Raw genomic sequence first — 15,682 nt, 5'->3', positions numbered from 1 at the left:
TCTTTGGGGTAAATACCCAGTAGTGCAATTGCTGGATCATATGGTGGCTCTATTTTCAACTTTTTGAGGAACCTCCATCCTGTTTTCCAGAGTGGTTGCACCAGCTTGTGTTCCCACCAGCAGTGTAGGAGGGTTCCCCTTTCTCCGCATCCAGGCCAACATCTGTCGTTTCCTGACTTGTTAATTTTAGCCATTCTGACTGGTGTGAGGTGGTATCTCACTGAGGTTTTGATTTGGATTTCCCTGATGCCGAGTGATGTTGAGCACTTTTTCATGTGTCTGTTGGCCATTTGGATGTCTTCTTTGGAAAAATGTCTGTTCATGTCTTCTGCCCATTTCTTGATTGGATTCTTTGTTCTTTGGGTGTTGAGTTTGATAAGTTCTTTATAGATTTTGGATACTAGCCCTTTATCTGATACTGACATCAGCTGGGTTTTCAATGGCAACAATAGCACGAGCTGCCAGCAGAAGCTTCTCCCAGGTTCTCTTCAGATTTATGATGTAGATACCATCACTTTTCCTTTTGTAGATGTACTGTTCCATTTGAAAGTCAAGGTTGGTGCCACCTAAATGGGTTCCTGCTGCAAGGAATTTGAGGACATCCTCCTCCTTCATTTGCAGGACATCAAGAGCTCCAGACATGTGAAAGTTTCCCTTTAAGTTACGACGGGAATGCAAAACAACGCCGTATGGACCCTTCCCTGGGTAGCACGGAAAGGACCAAAAAGAAGATATTTCTAAGAGCTGTAGGAGAAATCAAAACCACGGGACCTGGTAACCACTGAATGTAGAGGCTATGAGATTAAAACATAAAATATGACTGAAGTTTCAATTTGCTAGGACTTTTCTCAGTGCCTTAAGTATATTCCAGAGATCTATCTGTACAACAAATCTGGGGGAGGAGGAAGACTGCTGTATCACATTTCACTTTAAGTGAATGACTCCCCTTGGAGCTGTAGATGACACCAAGTGCAGAGCCTTACACCACAGCTTTCAACAAGGGGGTCAGAAGATGAGCCAGAGGTGAAGGTGAAAGTCAGAATCCAGCTTACAACAGCCCTCTGTTTATATTATCCCATTTACTCCTCACACAAACCCAAGCAGGTAAGATTATTCCCATCTTATCCAGAAAACACTGGGGCTCATAAAGTTTAACTTGCTCAAAATCACTCACTTTCATAATTGTGAAGCTGAAAATTGAGCCTCGATATGTCAGATTCTAACACTAGAACTCTAACCATAAGCTACAATGCCTTCCTAGGAGAAACTTAGAAAAGCAGCAACCAGAGGCGGGGAAGACAACCAGAAGGCAATGGATCAAAGGAGCCATGGAGGAGAAAGTGGCCAGTAGGGTCCAGTGCTGCAGAGAGTCAGGTAATGTAAGAACTGAAAGGGACAACGTATGTGGCAAATTATATTTATAGAAATAAGTGCACATTGTTAGCTATGTGCCAGGAACCATGCTAAATGCTTTAGCTGTATTAATTCTTTTAAACCTTAAAATGGTCCCCAGGGATAGGCTCATTGTATTGATAAACACAAAATAAGACACAGGAAGGTTAAATAATTTGCTTAAGTTCATACAGCTAGCAGGAAGTGGAGTCTGGATTTGAATCCTGGCAAGTGGGCTCCAGGCTCTGCAGGCTTAGTCCTCCTGGGAGGTCTCTCAGCAAGAACAGTTTTGGTGGGGTGATGCAATCCAGCCAACTTGCAGCTTGGCTATGAAGGGAAGGAGAAGAAGAAAGCAGGAGTTCAAGAGGTTGGGGAAGGGGGAGGGGATGTCTTAGTTTCCTAGGACTGTCATAACAAAGTACCACCAACTAAATGGCTTAAAACAACAGAAATGTATCTAGAGGTTACAAATCCAAAATCAAGATGTTGAAAGGTAGAAATCAACCACAAGAAAAAACCTGGAAAGAGCACAGATATACGAGGTTAAATAACATGTTACTAAACAATGAATGGGTCAACCAAGAAATCAGAGAAGAAATCAAAAATTACATAGAAATGAAAATAAAAATACAACAAACAGTCCAAAATCTTTAGGTTGCAGCAAAAGCATTTGTAAGAGAGAAGTTTATAGCAATACAGGCCTACTTCGAAAAGCAAGAAAAAAAAATCTCATATACACAACCTAACCTCACACCTAAGGAGCTAGAAAAAGAAAAACAAACAAAACCTAAAACCAGCAGAAGGAAGGAAATAATAAAGATTAGAGCAAAAATAAATGATATAGAGGGCGCCTGGGTGGCTCAGTTGGTTAAGCAACTGCCTTCGGCTCAGGTCATGATCCTGGAGTCCCGGGATCGAGTCCCGCATCGGGCTCCCTGCTGAGCAGGGAGTCTGCTTCTCCCTCTGACCCTCCTCCCTCTCATGCTCTCTGTCTCTCATTCTCTCTCTCGCAAATAAATAAAATCTTAAAAAAAATATATATATATATATATAAAAAATAAATGATATAGAAACTAAAAAAAAAAAAAATAGAACACATCAGTGAAACCAGGTGGAGTTGGTTCTTTGAAAAGATCAACAAAATTGATAAACCAAGCCAGAATCATCAAAGAGAGAGAGAGAGAAAACTCAAACAAAATCATAAATGAAAGAGGAGAAATAACAACCAACAACACAGAAATACAAATGATTAAAGAGGATATTATGAAAAGTTATATGCCAACAAATTGGACAACCTAGAAGAAAAGGATAAATTCCTAGAATCATATAACCTACCAAAACTGAAGCAGGAAGAAATAGAAAATTTGAACAGACTGATTACCTGCAATGAAATTGAATCAGTAATCAAAAAACTCCCAACAAACAAAATTCCAAGGCCAGAGAGCTTCACAGCTGAATTCTACCAAACATCTAAAGAAGAGTTAATACCGGGACACCTGGGTGGCTCAGTTGGTTAAGCGGCTGCCTTCGGCTCAGGTCATGATCCCAGAGTCCTGGGATCAAACACCACATCGGGCTCCCTGCTCAGCGGGGAGCCTGCTTCTCTCTCTCCCTCTGCCTGTTGCTCTGCCTACTTGTGATCTCTCTGTCAGAGAAATAAATAAAATTTTTATTAAAAAAAAAAAGAAGAACAAGAGTTAATACCTATTCTTCTTAAACTATTCCCAAAAATAGAAGGAGGAAAACTTCTAAATTCATTCTATGAGGCCATTACCCTGATACCAAAATCAGATAAAGACACCACAAAAAAAAAAGAGAACTATACGCCATTATCTTTGGTGAACATAGATATAAAAATCCTCAACAAAATATTAACAAACTGAATCCAGGAATACATTAAAAAAATCATTCACCACAACCAAGCGGGATTTATTCCCAGGCTGCAAGGGTGGTTCAATATTCTCAAATCAATCAATGTGATACATCACATCAATAAGAGAAAGGATAAAAACCATATGATCATTTCAATAGATGCAGAAAAAGCATTTGACAAAGTACAACATCCATTCATGATAAAAATCCTCAATAAAGTAGGTTTAGAAGGAACATACCTCAAAATAATAAAGGCCATATATGAAAACCCCACAGCTAACATCATACTCAATGGGGAAAAACTGAGAGCTTTTCCCCTAAGGTCAGGAATAAGAAAAGGATGTCCACTCTCACCCCTTTTATTCAACATAGTACTGAAAGCCCTAGCCACAACAATCAGACAGGAAAAAAGAAATGAAAGGCATTCAAATTAGTAAGGAAGAAGTAAAACTTTCATTATTTGCATAGGACCTGGATACTCTATATAGAAAACCCTAAACTCTACCAAAAAACTATGAGAATTGATAAATGACTTTAGTAAGTTTCAGGATACAAAATTAATACACAGAAATCCATTGCATTTCTACACACTAATAGTGCAGCAGCAGAAAGAGAAATTAAGAAGAGAATCCCATTTACAATTGCACCAAAGATAATAAAATACCTAGGAATAAACTTAACCAAAGAAGTGAAAGACGTGTACTCTAAAAATTGTAAAACACTGATGAAAGAAATTAAAGAAGACACAAAGAAATGGAGAGACGTCCCATACTCATGGAGTGGAAGAATACATATTATTAAAATGTCTATACTGCCCAAAGCAATCTATAGAATTTATAGATTTAATGCAATCCCTATCAACATACCAACAGTATTTTTCACAAAACTATAATAAATAATCCTAAAATTTGTATGGAACCACAGAAGACCTCAAACAGCCAAAGCAATCTTGAAAAAGAAAAACAAAACTGGAAGTATCACAATTCCAGACTTCAAGTTATATTACAAAAATGTAGTAATCAAACAGTATGGTACTGGCACAAAAATAGGTATATAAATCAATGGAAGAGAACAGAAAGCCCAGAAATAAACCCACAACTATATGGTCAATTAATCTTCAACAAACGAGGAAAGACTATGCAATGGAAAAAAGATAGTCTCTTCAACAAATGGTGTTGGGAAAACTGGAGAGCTACATGCAGAAGAATGAAACTGGACCACTGTCTTATACCATACCCAAAAATAAACTCAAAATGGATTAATGACCTAAATGTGAGACCTGAAACCATAAAAATCCTAGAAGAGAGCAGAGGCAGTAATTTCTCTGACATTGGTCATAGCAACCTAAAGCAGATGGAATATTACTCAGCCATAAAAAGAATGAAATCTTGCCATTTGCAACAACATGTATGGATCTAGAGAGTATAATGCTACAGGAAATAAGTCAGTCAGAGAAAGACAAATACCAAATTATTTCACTCATATGTGGAATTTAAGAAACAAAAAAATAAAGGGAAAAAAAGAGAGCCTTAACTCTTAACTGTAGAGAACAAACAGATGGTTACCAGAAGGGAAGAGGGTGGGGGATGGGTGAAATAGTTGATGAGGATTAAAAGTACACTTAATCTGGGTGGCTCAGTTGGTTAAGCATCTGCCTCCGGCTCAAGTCATGATCCCAAAGTCCTGGGATCGAGCCTCCCATCAGGCTCCTTGTTCAGTGGGGAGTCTGCTTCTCCCTCTGCTGCTCCCGCTGCTCATGCTCCCTCTCCCTCCTTCTCTCTCTCTCTCAAATAAATAAATAAAATCTTTTTTTTAAAGAAAGTACAATTAGGGTGGGGGGATGGGTTAGCCTGGTGATGGGTATTAAGGAGGGCACGTACTGCATGGAGCACTGGGTGTTATACGCAAACAATGAATCATGGCACACTACACCAAATAAATAAATAAATAAATAAATAATAAGTAAAAAAGAAGGACGGAATCCTCACAGCAAAAAAAAAAAGTACAATTAATCTTGATGAACACTGAGTAATATATGGAACTGCTGAATCACTATATCATACACCTGAAACTAATATAACACGGTATGTTAATTAACTGGAATTTAAATACATACATACATATATAAACAAACAAAAGATGTTGAAAGGGCCATGCTCCCTCCAGAGACTCTAAGGGAGGATCCTTCCTTGCCTCTTCCAGTCCCTGGTAGATGCATGTGTTCCTTAGCTTGTGGCAACATCACTGCAGTCTCTGCCTCAGTCTTCACATGGCTCCTTCCCTGTGTGTCTGTGTCTGTGTCTCCACATGGCATTCTCTTTGTGTGTCTGTGTCCAAATTTCCCTCTTCTAATAGGACATCAGTCACATTGGACTAAGGTCCTTCCTAATGACCTCATCTTGATGAAATCTGCAAAGACCCTATTTCCAAACGTTGCATTCATAGGTCCTAGGGGTTAGGACTTCAACATATCTTTTTGGGGGAGGAGGATACAATTCAACCCCTGACAGGAGCCATGGTCCAAAGGAGGGTTTTTAAGATAAAAATGGGAAGGATGCTCTACAAGCTCTTTTAAAATAACATTTTATTAAAGATCAGTAGTCAAGTCATGGTTCTTTCCAAATGAGCAAAAAATGTGATTATCTGCATCCTAAGAAAGGCTTGCCATGCCTGGCATATCATTTTCAGTATTCTGCTTTGATTTAATGAGTCTGAGAAGGACAGAGTCTCAGAGCGTTTGCCAGGAACATTCTGGTACTATCCATCTATCACAACCTCCCCAGCTCATGTCTCCCCTGATCAGTAAGAAAGCAGAACCGAGGCCCATGTCAAGCAGCACGGTTAACTCTCAATCACACAGGCTGACAGAGGCAAGAAGTTGTGTAAACACTAAAATGAACAAAAACTTTTCAACTGGCTAGAATTTGGTTGGTTTTTCTATTGATGTTTTCTTAGACAATTTTTAAGAATCGTTTGTAATCCCTTGGTTTATTTTTAAAAATATCGTATTTATTTATTTTTGAGAGAGAGAGAAAGAGAGCATGAGCAGTGGGGATGGGCAGAGGGAGAAACAGACTCCCCGCTGAGCAGGGAGCCCAATGCCAGACTCGATCCCGGGACCCTAGGATCATGACCTGAGCCGAAGGCAGCTGCTTAACCGACTGAGCCACCCAGGTGCACCAGTAATTCCTCAGTTTATATCAAATGGAAGAAGCAATTCAAGTAAGTAGCCTAGAAATAGCTGGGTTAGCAACAAAATCGAATCTGGGAGTAAATGATCAGTGCAGATAATCCACACACTTCTAAGTAAGAATTAGCTACACTTATAATATTAATAATAGGTTGATCCAACACCTAAGACACTGGCATCAAAATTTTACTTTAAATAATTCCAGGGTAGTATTAGTTATATTAAAGAAACTGCCACTTACAACACTTATGCATTCATTACTTTTTCCCAAAATGTTTAATTATTATCTGCTTCTTCCTGATTAGTTTGACATAGTATCATAAGCATGGAAATTTAGCAAAAACTTTAATTAAAAAACACCAATAAAGAATGAGCAGGTAGTAGCTGTCAAAGAGTATCTAATGCTGTGAGACATTTGTGATTCACACTATCTTTGCTCTTGAAATTCATAACCACTGTATTCACAGTACTGAAAGAAAAAAATGACACCTCCCAGCCAGGGCAGAAGACATCAACATTATCAAGGGACAAGAGTGCTCTTAAAACAAATACAATATTTTATTCCAATAATGTCAATTATTACCCAAAACTTTTGAAAGACTCCTTTCCTATAATTACCACCAGAGTGTATAAAATATTCTTTTTAATTCTTTCATTAATTTAGCAAATTCTTATTTAGTGCCTGCCATGTATGTGACATTGTGCTAGGTGTCATTGATTTTTTAAAAGATTCAAGAGTAACTCAGAGCAAAATCAGACACACGGTATTGTTAATCAAGCAGGGTGATGCCATTTTTTTTTAAGATTTATTTATTTGAGAGACAGAGAGCAGGGGAGGGGCAGAGGGAAAGGGAGAGAATCTCAAGCAGACTCCCTGTTGAGCATGGAGTCCAACACAGGGCTCGGTCCCATGACCCTGAGATCGCAACCTGAGCCGAAACCAAGAGTCAGATGCTCAACCAGCTGCACCACCAAGGTGCCCCTAGAGTAACGCCATTTAGATCAAAAAAATGTTTCACAGAAAGTATGCTGCCAGGCAAAGTATAGTTCACTCTTTCTGCATCAAAATAGAGCCCTTGAGATGGTTTCAGAATTTCTTCAGAATAAGTCTGGCTGACACCGGACTTTGGAGGATCAATTTTTAGCAAACAATGCCACTGATTTCAGAGAATCTATCCGCATTGCCTTATTGTGTGATTGCAGACACTCTGTCCCCTCAAGCCTCAAGACTCAAATCACACATTCAGGCTGAGCCCACCAGGCATCACCATCATCTAGTATCTTCTCCAGAGACGGTCATCCTTTTTCCAGTTTCCCTTGAAAGATCTAAACAAATGGTGAGTCATTGTGATTTCTATGCATCACTGCAAATATAAAGCACACTCTCACAGAGCTTCCACTCGTGCCTACACTGTCCTTTAGAATGAGCCCATTTCTCTCCCTAATTTGCTCTTCAAGGGAGGGTAAGTGTAAGCCAACACTGCAGATAGACATGAGTAACTGGTTGACCCATTTATACAGCAGTATGACAATGTGTTATCTGCATTTCCTAATACTCATGTCCTTGAGTGTCCTCATACTCCATTTGAGTGTGGGAAGAAACTATGATTTGCTTCTAACTAACAGAATATGGTAAAGGTGATGGGATGTCACTTCTATGATTATGTTACATAAGACTGTAATGTCTGGCTCACTAGCAGGCTTTCTTTCTTGTGAGCTTTCTTAAAGCAAATCACCATGTCTTGAGCTGCCCTACAGGGAGGCCCACATGGCAAGGAACTGAGGGTAGCCTCCAGCCAACCAAAACCTGAAGTCCTCAGTCCTACCACCCACAAGAAATTGAATTCTGCCAACAACCGTGTGAGCTTGGAGGCAGATCCTTCCCCGTTCAAACCCTGAGAGAAGACCACAGTCTCAGCTGACACCTTAAAGCCGAGATCCTACAGCAGAGGACCTTCTGAGCTGTGCCTTGCTCCTAACATTTCATCTCCACAGCCTTGCTTGTTAGTAGCTTTGCTTGGTTATTCACTTCACATAAAGTGCCCACTAATTGTCAAAAACTCCAGGATAATTCTACAACTATCAACAGCCGGCATGTTTCATGGTCAGTCCGGATTACTGGTATCTCGGTGTGTCTCAACATGCTGGAATGTGCCACAGCTATGCCTGTGCATCCCGTGCCAGGGGAGAAAGCCAGTCCTGTTCTTCATAGTTACCTTCTGGAGTAAACAGGGAAACCAAAATAGGCAAATCCATAGAGATAGAAAGCAACCTAGGGATTGCCAGGGCTAGAAGAAGAGAAGAATGAGGGAGGAGGTGCTTAATGGGTACAGGGCTTCCTTCTGGGATGATGAAAATGTCTCGGAACTAGAAAGAGGTGATGGCTGTGTCACACTGTGAATGTATTAAATGCCACTGAATTGTACACTTTAAAATGGTAAATGGTTATTTTATGTTATGTGAATTTTACCACAATCAAACACAAAGAAAAAAAGAGTAACTAGAGATAAGCAGGGACCAAGAAGGCTTTGAAGGTTTCAGAGAAATAATTTTTGAATCATAAAGGAAGGTCAGTCTGGTCACTCTTCCAAGAGGAAAAAATCAAAAGCAGCTTACTACACATACTACTTCCAGATGCTATATTCATGGATCCTAAAAGGTCGATGACGGTAAGACTTACCATTGACATTAAAGAGACACATTGACTGTAAGACTTATCTATGATTGTAGAAGCACTAAAATGTAAGAATCATTACACTCAAAGGTAAATACTATCACAGATAAAATAAACATGGTTACTACTAATTTAAGCAGATATGTTTTACTTAACGCATCTACAATGTAACTTAGAATGCACTGATATAAAGTGGAAAAACTCCAATGTCAACTATGGAAAAACTGCATAGACTGGAAGATAACAGGTCATTTGTTTCCTCTGAATAGAGGAATCATGGATGAGTTTTCCCATCTTCTTTAGATGCTTTTGAAAAGTGGCATGAGAGGCTTCCCTCGCCTTTCATCTTCGTGCCTTCCCATCTTCTGCTGGTAGGAAGAGGATGGAGCCCCAGCAGGAGAGTGATAAAGAAGAATCGGAGGAGCCCAAGAAAGAGGGACTTCTGACCACTCATGCACGGAGAGTCAGCACAGCCTGAAAGGACACCCAAAGGAAATGGTAGCAGAACGCTTGCACCATTCCCTGGCCTCCGAGTGATTTTGTGGTCCACTGTAAATAAAGGTTCTTTCGGGTGGTAGACAGAGCCAGAAGCCTACCCAGCTGTTTCTGGGCATAAAGCCAGGGTTATATATTTTATCCAAAATTTTTGCTTTGAGCATATACTGCTTCATAGTCAGAATAAACAAACAAAAATGGGGAAATGGACTAATATTAACCCCTGCCTTACTCCCTTTAGCCAACCAAGCAGGTGGTTTTTAGGAGGTGACAGGTCATTTTCTGCTAAAATCATCACCTTATGAATATATAAAATAAGAAATCCCAAGAGAAGCTGAAATTTCACTTCAAGTAAAGAAAAAAGAATAAGTGAAAGACAGTGTCACATTTCTCTTTGGGAAGTGCTGGCTTTTTCTGAATTCTGATGGACTGTATGTCATTGAAACATTTAAGTGGCCTGAATGATTCTTCTTTTCAGGAGGATAATGGATGTGACACAGGTGCTGAAGGATGAATAGGAAGCAAGAATATGAGGCAAGCAGATACTGAAAAGAGACCTTGTAAAAAGCTTTTAGTTCTTTTTATTATTCACATCTCTGAATGGATATGTCTGCAAATTTATTATAAAAATCAACTTTCCACATTTGGAAATGATGTAGTAGAGTATCAGTTCATTCCTCCCTCTAACCCCCCAAAATACCTCTAGATGATGCTGTTTTTGCATTGAAGTATTAATGTTCCCACCTTAATCTTTACATATTGATTACTACTCACTGACTAGAGTAATTGCCTACACATGAAGTATCTTGTAGCCTTGAAAGATGTTCTTCACTTCTTGGAACATCACATCATCATGCCTGTCATGATTAGACAGTATCACATTTGCCTTGCTCAGCTGAAATGGAGACATTTCACTAGCCTTAATGATGCCTACCTGACAACCAATTCATTTGGGAATGAGCCTAATGTTTTGTCACTGAAGGACACAAAGTAGCTTTCAGAGATCTAAGAAAAGAGACAGTGACAAGTTATGTTAAGCAAACTACCTTTGTTTCTTCGCCAGCAGGCAAAAGTGTTACAAGGAAAGTGTTCCAACTCTTGGATTTGAAGTGATATAGCCAAAAATGAAGTTATCAACTCTTACAGCTTAAAGAGAACTCTAAAGATCTAGTCCAAAGATTCCTTGGCCATCAGGATCTACCTGCAGATACCTGAACCTTACCTAGAAGATCAACAAGCCAGTTGCAACCTCCAAGTTTCTTCTTTCCACAGTCCCTGACATTTCCACTCAGATAAGAAATGCTTACAACAACCACTCCTACCCATGCGTGTATGCACAGGCATGCACTCAATTCTTTTTTTTTAATTTAAATTCAATTAATTACCATATAAAGTATTATTAGTTTCAGAGGTAGAATTCAGTGATTCGTCAGTTGCATGTAACACCCAGTGCTCATTACATCACACGCCCTCCTTAATGTCCACCACCCTGTTACCTCATCCCCCCATCCCCTTGCTCTCAATTCTTTTAGTTAACCAATAACTGCTTATGGAGCCGCCGAAACGTGCTGTATACTAAGATAGGTCACAGGGAACATAAAGGTGAATAAAGCATGATTCCCTGCCTTCAAGTAGCTCAGAATCTTATAAAGACAGGCATTAACAAATACAATATAATACTGTCAGCAAAGGCCTGTAGAAGTAGAAATAAGGAAGTAATCAATTCATGAGAATTCTCCCTGAGTAAGATGACATTTGCATCAGGTATTACAAACTGAGTAGGCATTCCACAGACAGACATAGGAGAAGCAGGAAAAGGAAGTCCAGAGACCTTGGTAGGCAAAATCTTAGAAACATGCATGCTCAGGATGAGCAGGGATGGGAAGTACACACAGATCAAGAAGCAAGGCGGCAGAAGGAAGTTGATAGGAAGGCAGATTTAAAGCCAAAATGTGCGCAGCCTCAAAGGCCATGCAAAGGAAACTCAATTTATCCCATAGGTAAATGAAGTAGCCAACACAAGGTTTTAATTTAAATGCACTGTGTTGTCTTATTCAAATTGATTGTCTCTCAGAACCTGGCATAACAGCCTCTCTCACAATATAAACGTTTGTGCAGGAGGGTAGTCGCTGCTCAGCAGACAATCAGATTTGTGTTTCAGAAAGATATCACTGAGAACAGTGCAGAGAATGAACTGGAAGGTGGGAGACACTGCAACAGAGATGCGTAAAGAGGCTCCTGCAATAATTTGGGTAGGAGCTAATGCTGATGAGGGAACAGAAGGCAAGCCAAGGACAAAGCAGAACCTGACCCCCACAACACGCCCCCGCCATGGGATATATGTGACATTCCTCAGGCACTCCTGGCTGCCCTAAAGGAAAAACAAATAGTTAACTTGTAGAGATCACAATCCTGTAAGACCTGAGTCTTTCTCAGTTTACGAATGTCCTAGTGATTTACTAGGAATAAGCTTTCTTATCAATAGCCTAACTTCCAGAGACCCATAACTCAGTTTCCTGAAGCCCTAACATCATCCTCCCCTTCATAAAATTGAGGGAGGCTGAGGCAGAAGGAAATGTAAACCAAATTGAATTTCTTTTAAACCTGCAGCCCATCGATAAGGACATGTGATAAGAAGAATGTAACATTCCTCCAGGAAGCTCCCAACTATCTATCTAGTAAGTTAATGCCTTAACCTGACCATGGCAAGGCCTCCGGTATCCTGTGAGCCCTGTGAGTCTTCTTTAACATATGAAAGTACTTTCTCGAAACCTCCCTTTTTCCTTACCTTCCTCAACCCCATAGTATAATCAGCCATCCCTCACAGTCCCAGTGCAGCAGCTCTTTCTGCCCATGGGTCCTGTCCCCATGCTTTAATAAACCACCATTCTGCGCCAAAGACACCTCAAGAATTCTTTCTTGGTCGTGGGCCCCAGACTTCACCCCACCGAACCTCCCCTATATTCCAAAACCACCTCAATGCTGGCCTAAGGACGGTGCTATGGCAAGGGTAAGTTGACCAGGCACTCGCGAGAAAGAATGAATGGGACTCTGCTCCTGACTGGCTGTGGGAACTGAGGGAATCAGACAGGAATTTGAGATGACACTCAGATTTCTAACTTAACAATGAGTGTTCCCAAATGGCTCGGTCCCCCTAGCAGCTCAAAGGGGAGGCAGAAGTTGATAGGATCCAGATCACAGCTGGAAGGGGTAGACTTGGACAGGAGGTAGGCTGCCTCTTTTTCTTTTTTGAGTCAAAAAGAAGGAAGCACAAAGGAAAATAAAGGAGCTTCCACATAGTGACCTCAGGTCCATCCAAAGCCCTTTAATATATGAAAAAAACTACAGCTCGGAGCAATGAAGGGGGCTACCAAAGACCACACAATACAGTAGAAGCATAGCCAGAGCAATTCAAGAAGTTTCCCCAGGGCTCCTCCCATGATATTACAATGTTTCCTTTTATAAATTAAGACAACACCAAACACTTTAGCTTCCTGAGCATGGAAATAGAAGAGAAGACATAACATGTTTGTAAATTAAGAGACACTGTAAACAGCTATGCCTTCTGCTCTTCTGAATGTCTAGCTCTTGGCGATTCATTTTGTAACCCAGCACATTGGAACATTTCTTTATTCTAAGGAGAATAGTTGGAAAGATCAACAGATACAGTCATACTAACCCTGAGGCCATGGTTTTTGTAATGTGACAAATAAAGGTTTTTTGAATGAATTAAATGCAGGTGAGTGCAGACCTCAGAGTTAAGTTTTCAAAAAAGCAAACTTAGTTTTGCATATCCTAATTGAAAAGGAGGCAAGAAAAGGTGTTACTGATGCATCAGAATATATTTCTGCTGTCTTTACACTGAATCTCCTAAAAATAAGGGATTCAGATTTACTAACTTGTTTTTATTCATCCAAAAATCAATATTTGGGATGCAATAGATTGAATTCAAGGTTTCGAAATATAATTTGGGAGTTGCTGGAGATACAGCAAATATTGATCAGAGTAACTTCATGTTTCTTATTGATATTTCTTTCTTTACTATCTGCTTAAAATGTCCAAGTTCTAATGCATGACCAGTCCTTCCCTCCAGCCAGGTCACGTAAGTGTCACCCAAGTGGCTCCAACTATGTTTCAGGCTAACTTCAACATCCTGATGGAACACGAAGGTTTTGTTTAATCCAAACACCCCAGTGAAGAATTAATATAGAAACAAGGGAAGACAGATTGCTTCAACATTCAATTTTAACTTCCATATATCATACACTAATAAAATAATCAAGACTATCTGTCAAAGTGTCTGACATATAAAAGACACTAAGCAGTTTTTAATATCTCAGTGGAGAGGTCATGTCAGTAATACAAATCATGGTTAATTTTTTAGACCTTTCAAATTACCTCAGTAACATTAGGATGGAAGGCGATTTTTATGCATCTCAGATGGTGCTGGTGACAAAGGAGGTAAATGGAACCACAACAAGAACCCATGGGAATTTTAAATGGAGTGAAGGAATCCAGATGCTGGCTTTCTAATTTGTGCCTGGATGCATGATATGGGCATCTTCTGAAACACTGTTTTAGCCCAGAGACCATCCCTGACCCCTCCACTCAGCCAGGTCCCCTTGTCATCTGCTTTTCATCTAGCACATGCCCTATGATTATGCTAATCTCTCTATACTGTAATTATTTCTTTTTTTTTTTTTTTTGGTATTACCTCTTTAATTGCCTGTCTTTCCCACCAGGCAGGAAGCTCCATAAAGTCAGGCTGTCTGTACTATTCATCATTGTAAGCCCAGAGCTTGGCAAGCGCCTCACACATTGCAGGTGCCTAGTAAGTATTTCTTGAATGAATGAATTGGTAAATAAGTGAAAGATGGAATGAAATGGTTTTCTGAATCAACTTTTTTTTCTGAAGAGACTTGTCCATTATCAGACATATGTTACTAAAAATAATAAACAGTAGTATATTGTAAAGGATTTGAGTTTGGGGTGGGGAAGAATGCTAGATGCTCTGTTCATTTTAATAGCTATTAGTGCTCCTTTCCTTTTTCCTGTACTAGAATCCCTTTGGTCAGAGCTTTACTGTAATTTTAGTTGACTGCAGCGACATCTACTGCTGAGATGGAGGAAGAGTCACCTTCCACTTGCAGATTGCAGGTGGTGCCTGAGACAAGACTTCAGGGCGTTCAGGTGTCACCCTATCATCCTACATAATGAGTCTTACAGACTGTTATTTCCACTTTACAATAGGAAACTGGAGTGTATATTCATTAACCTATCCCACAGCAAATGAGCGACAGAGCCCTCAATACCAACTCCTGGCTACAGTGCCTCTCACTAGAACCTTGCTGAATGAGGAGGGGGGATGATTATGGCAGAAATGCCTCGCTAGGGACACCTGAGTGGCTCAGTTGGGTAGGCGTCCAACTCTGGATTTCAGCTCAAGTCATGATCTCAGGGTTGTGAGAACGAGCCCCACATCAGGATGGCCATGGAGTCTGCTTAAGATTCAGAAAGAAAAAAAGAAAAGAAAAGAAAAGAAAGAAAGAAAAAGAAAAGAAAGGAAGGAAAGGAAGAGAGAAAGAAAGGAAGAAAGAAAGAAAGAACGAACGAACGAAAGAAAGAAAGAAAGAAAGAAAGAAAGAGAAAGAAAGCCTCACTAGAGGAAATGTATTGCTAATATAAGCTCCTCTTTATCTAAATACCCCCTCTATGTCTACATTTGGCTTTGGGAAGTTGCCACTTCTTTGGGAATTTGGACCATTAAAATATGGCAACTCCAAACTAAATGAGTGGTGGGGGAAAAAAAAAATCAGGAAACCTAGAAGAGTTTAAGAAAACATCCTTACGTCGTTTTGCAAAAGTAATGTAACCCTGTTATTTTTCTAGTGCCCCTTGTTCACTTAAGAAGTCACTCTGTGGGGCGCCTGGGTGGCTCAGTCGTTAAGCGGCTGCCTTCGGCTCAGGTCATGATCCCAGGGTCCTGGGATCGAGCCCTGCGTCGGGCTCCCTGCTCCGCGGGAAGCCTGCTTCTCCCTCTCCCACTCCCCCTGCTTGTG

At 40.2% G+C, this 15,682-nt stretch overlaps 2 protein-coding genes across 3 annotated transcripts in view; both read right to left on the bottom strand.

Annotated features, from left to right (window-relative positions):
• The window catches only part of LOC102729197 (small ribosomal subunit protein uS2-like), a 2,266-nt gene extending 1,624 nt beyond the window's left edge, over positions 1–642 (bottom strand). The window contains exon 1 of the mRNA XM_081830456.1: positions 429–642. Within this exon, the coding sequence (XP_081686582.1) occupies positions 429–642 (214 nt within the window). The remainder of the gene's footprint in view (positions 1–428) is intronic.
• Positions 1–15,682, bottom strand: part of ARMH4 (armadillo like helical domain containing 4) — a 106,039-nt gene that overhangs the window by 33,121 nt on the left and 57,236 nt on the right. The window lies entirely within an intron of this gene.

Source organism: Leptonychotes weddellii, chromosome 9 (genome assembly GCF_054177405.1).
Source record: "Leptonychotes weddellii isolate Sample4059 chromosome 9, ASM5417740v2, whole genome shotgun sequence".
Taxonomy (NCBI): Eukaryota; Metazoa; Chordata; class Mammalia; order Carnivora; family Phocidae; genus Leptonychotes; species Leptonychotes weddellii.
Note: the sequence above shows the minus strand (reverse complement) of the source record. Positions and strands in the feature narration are given on the sequence as shown.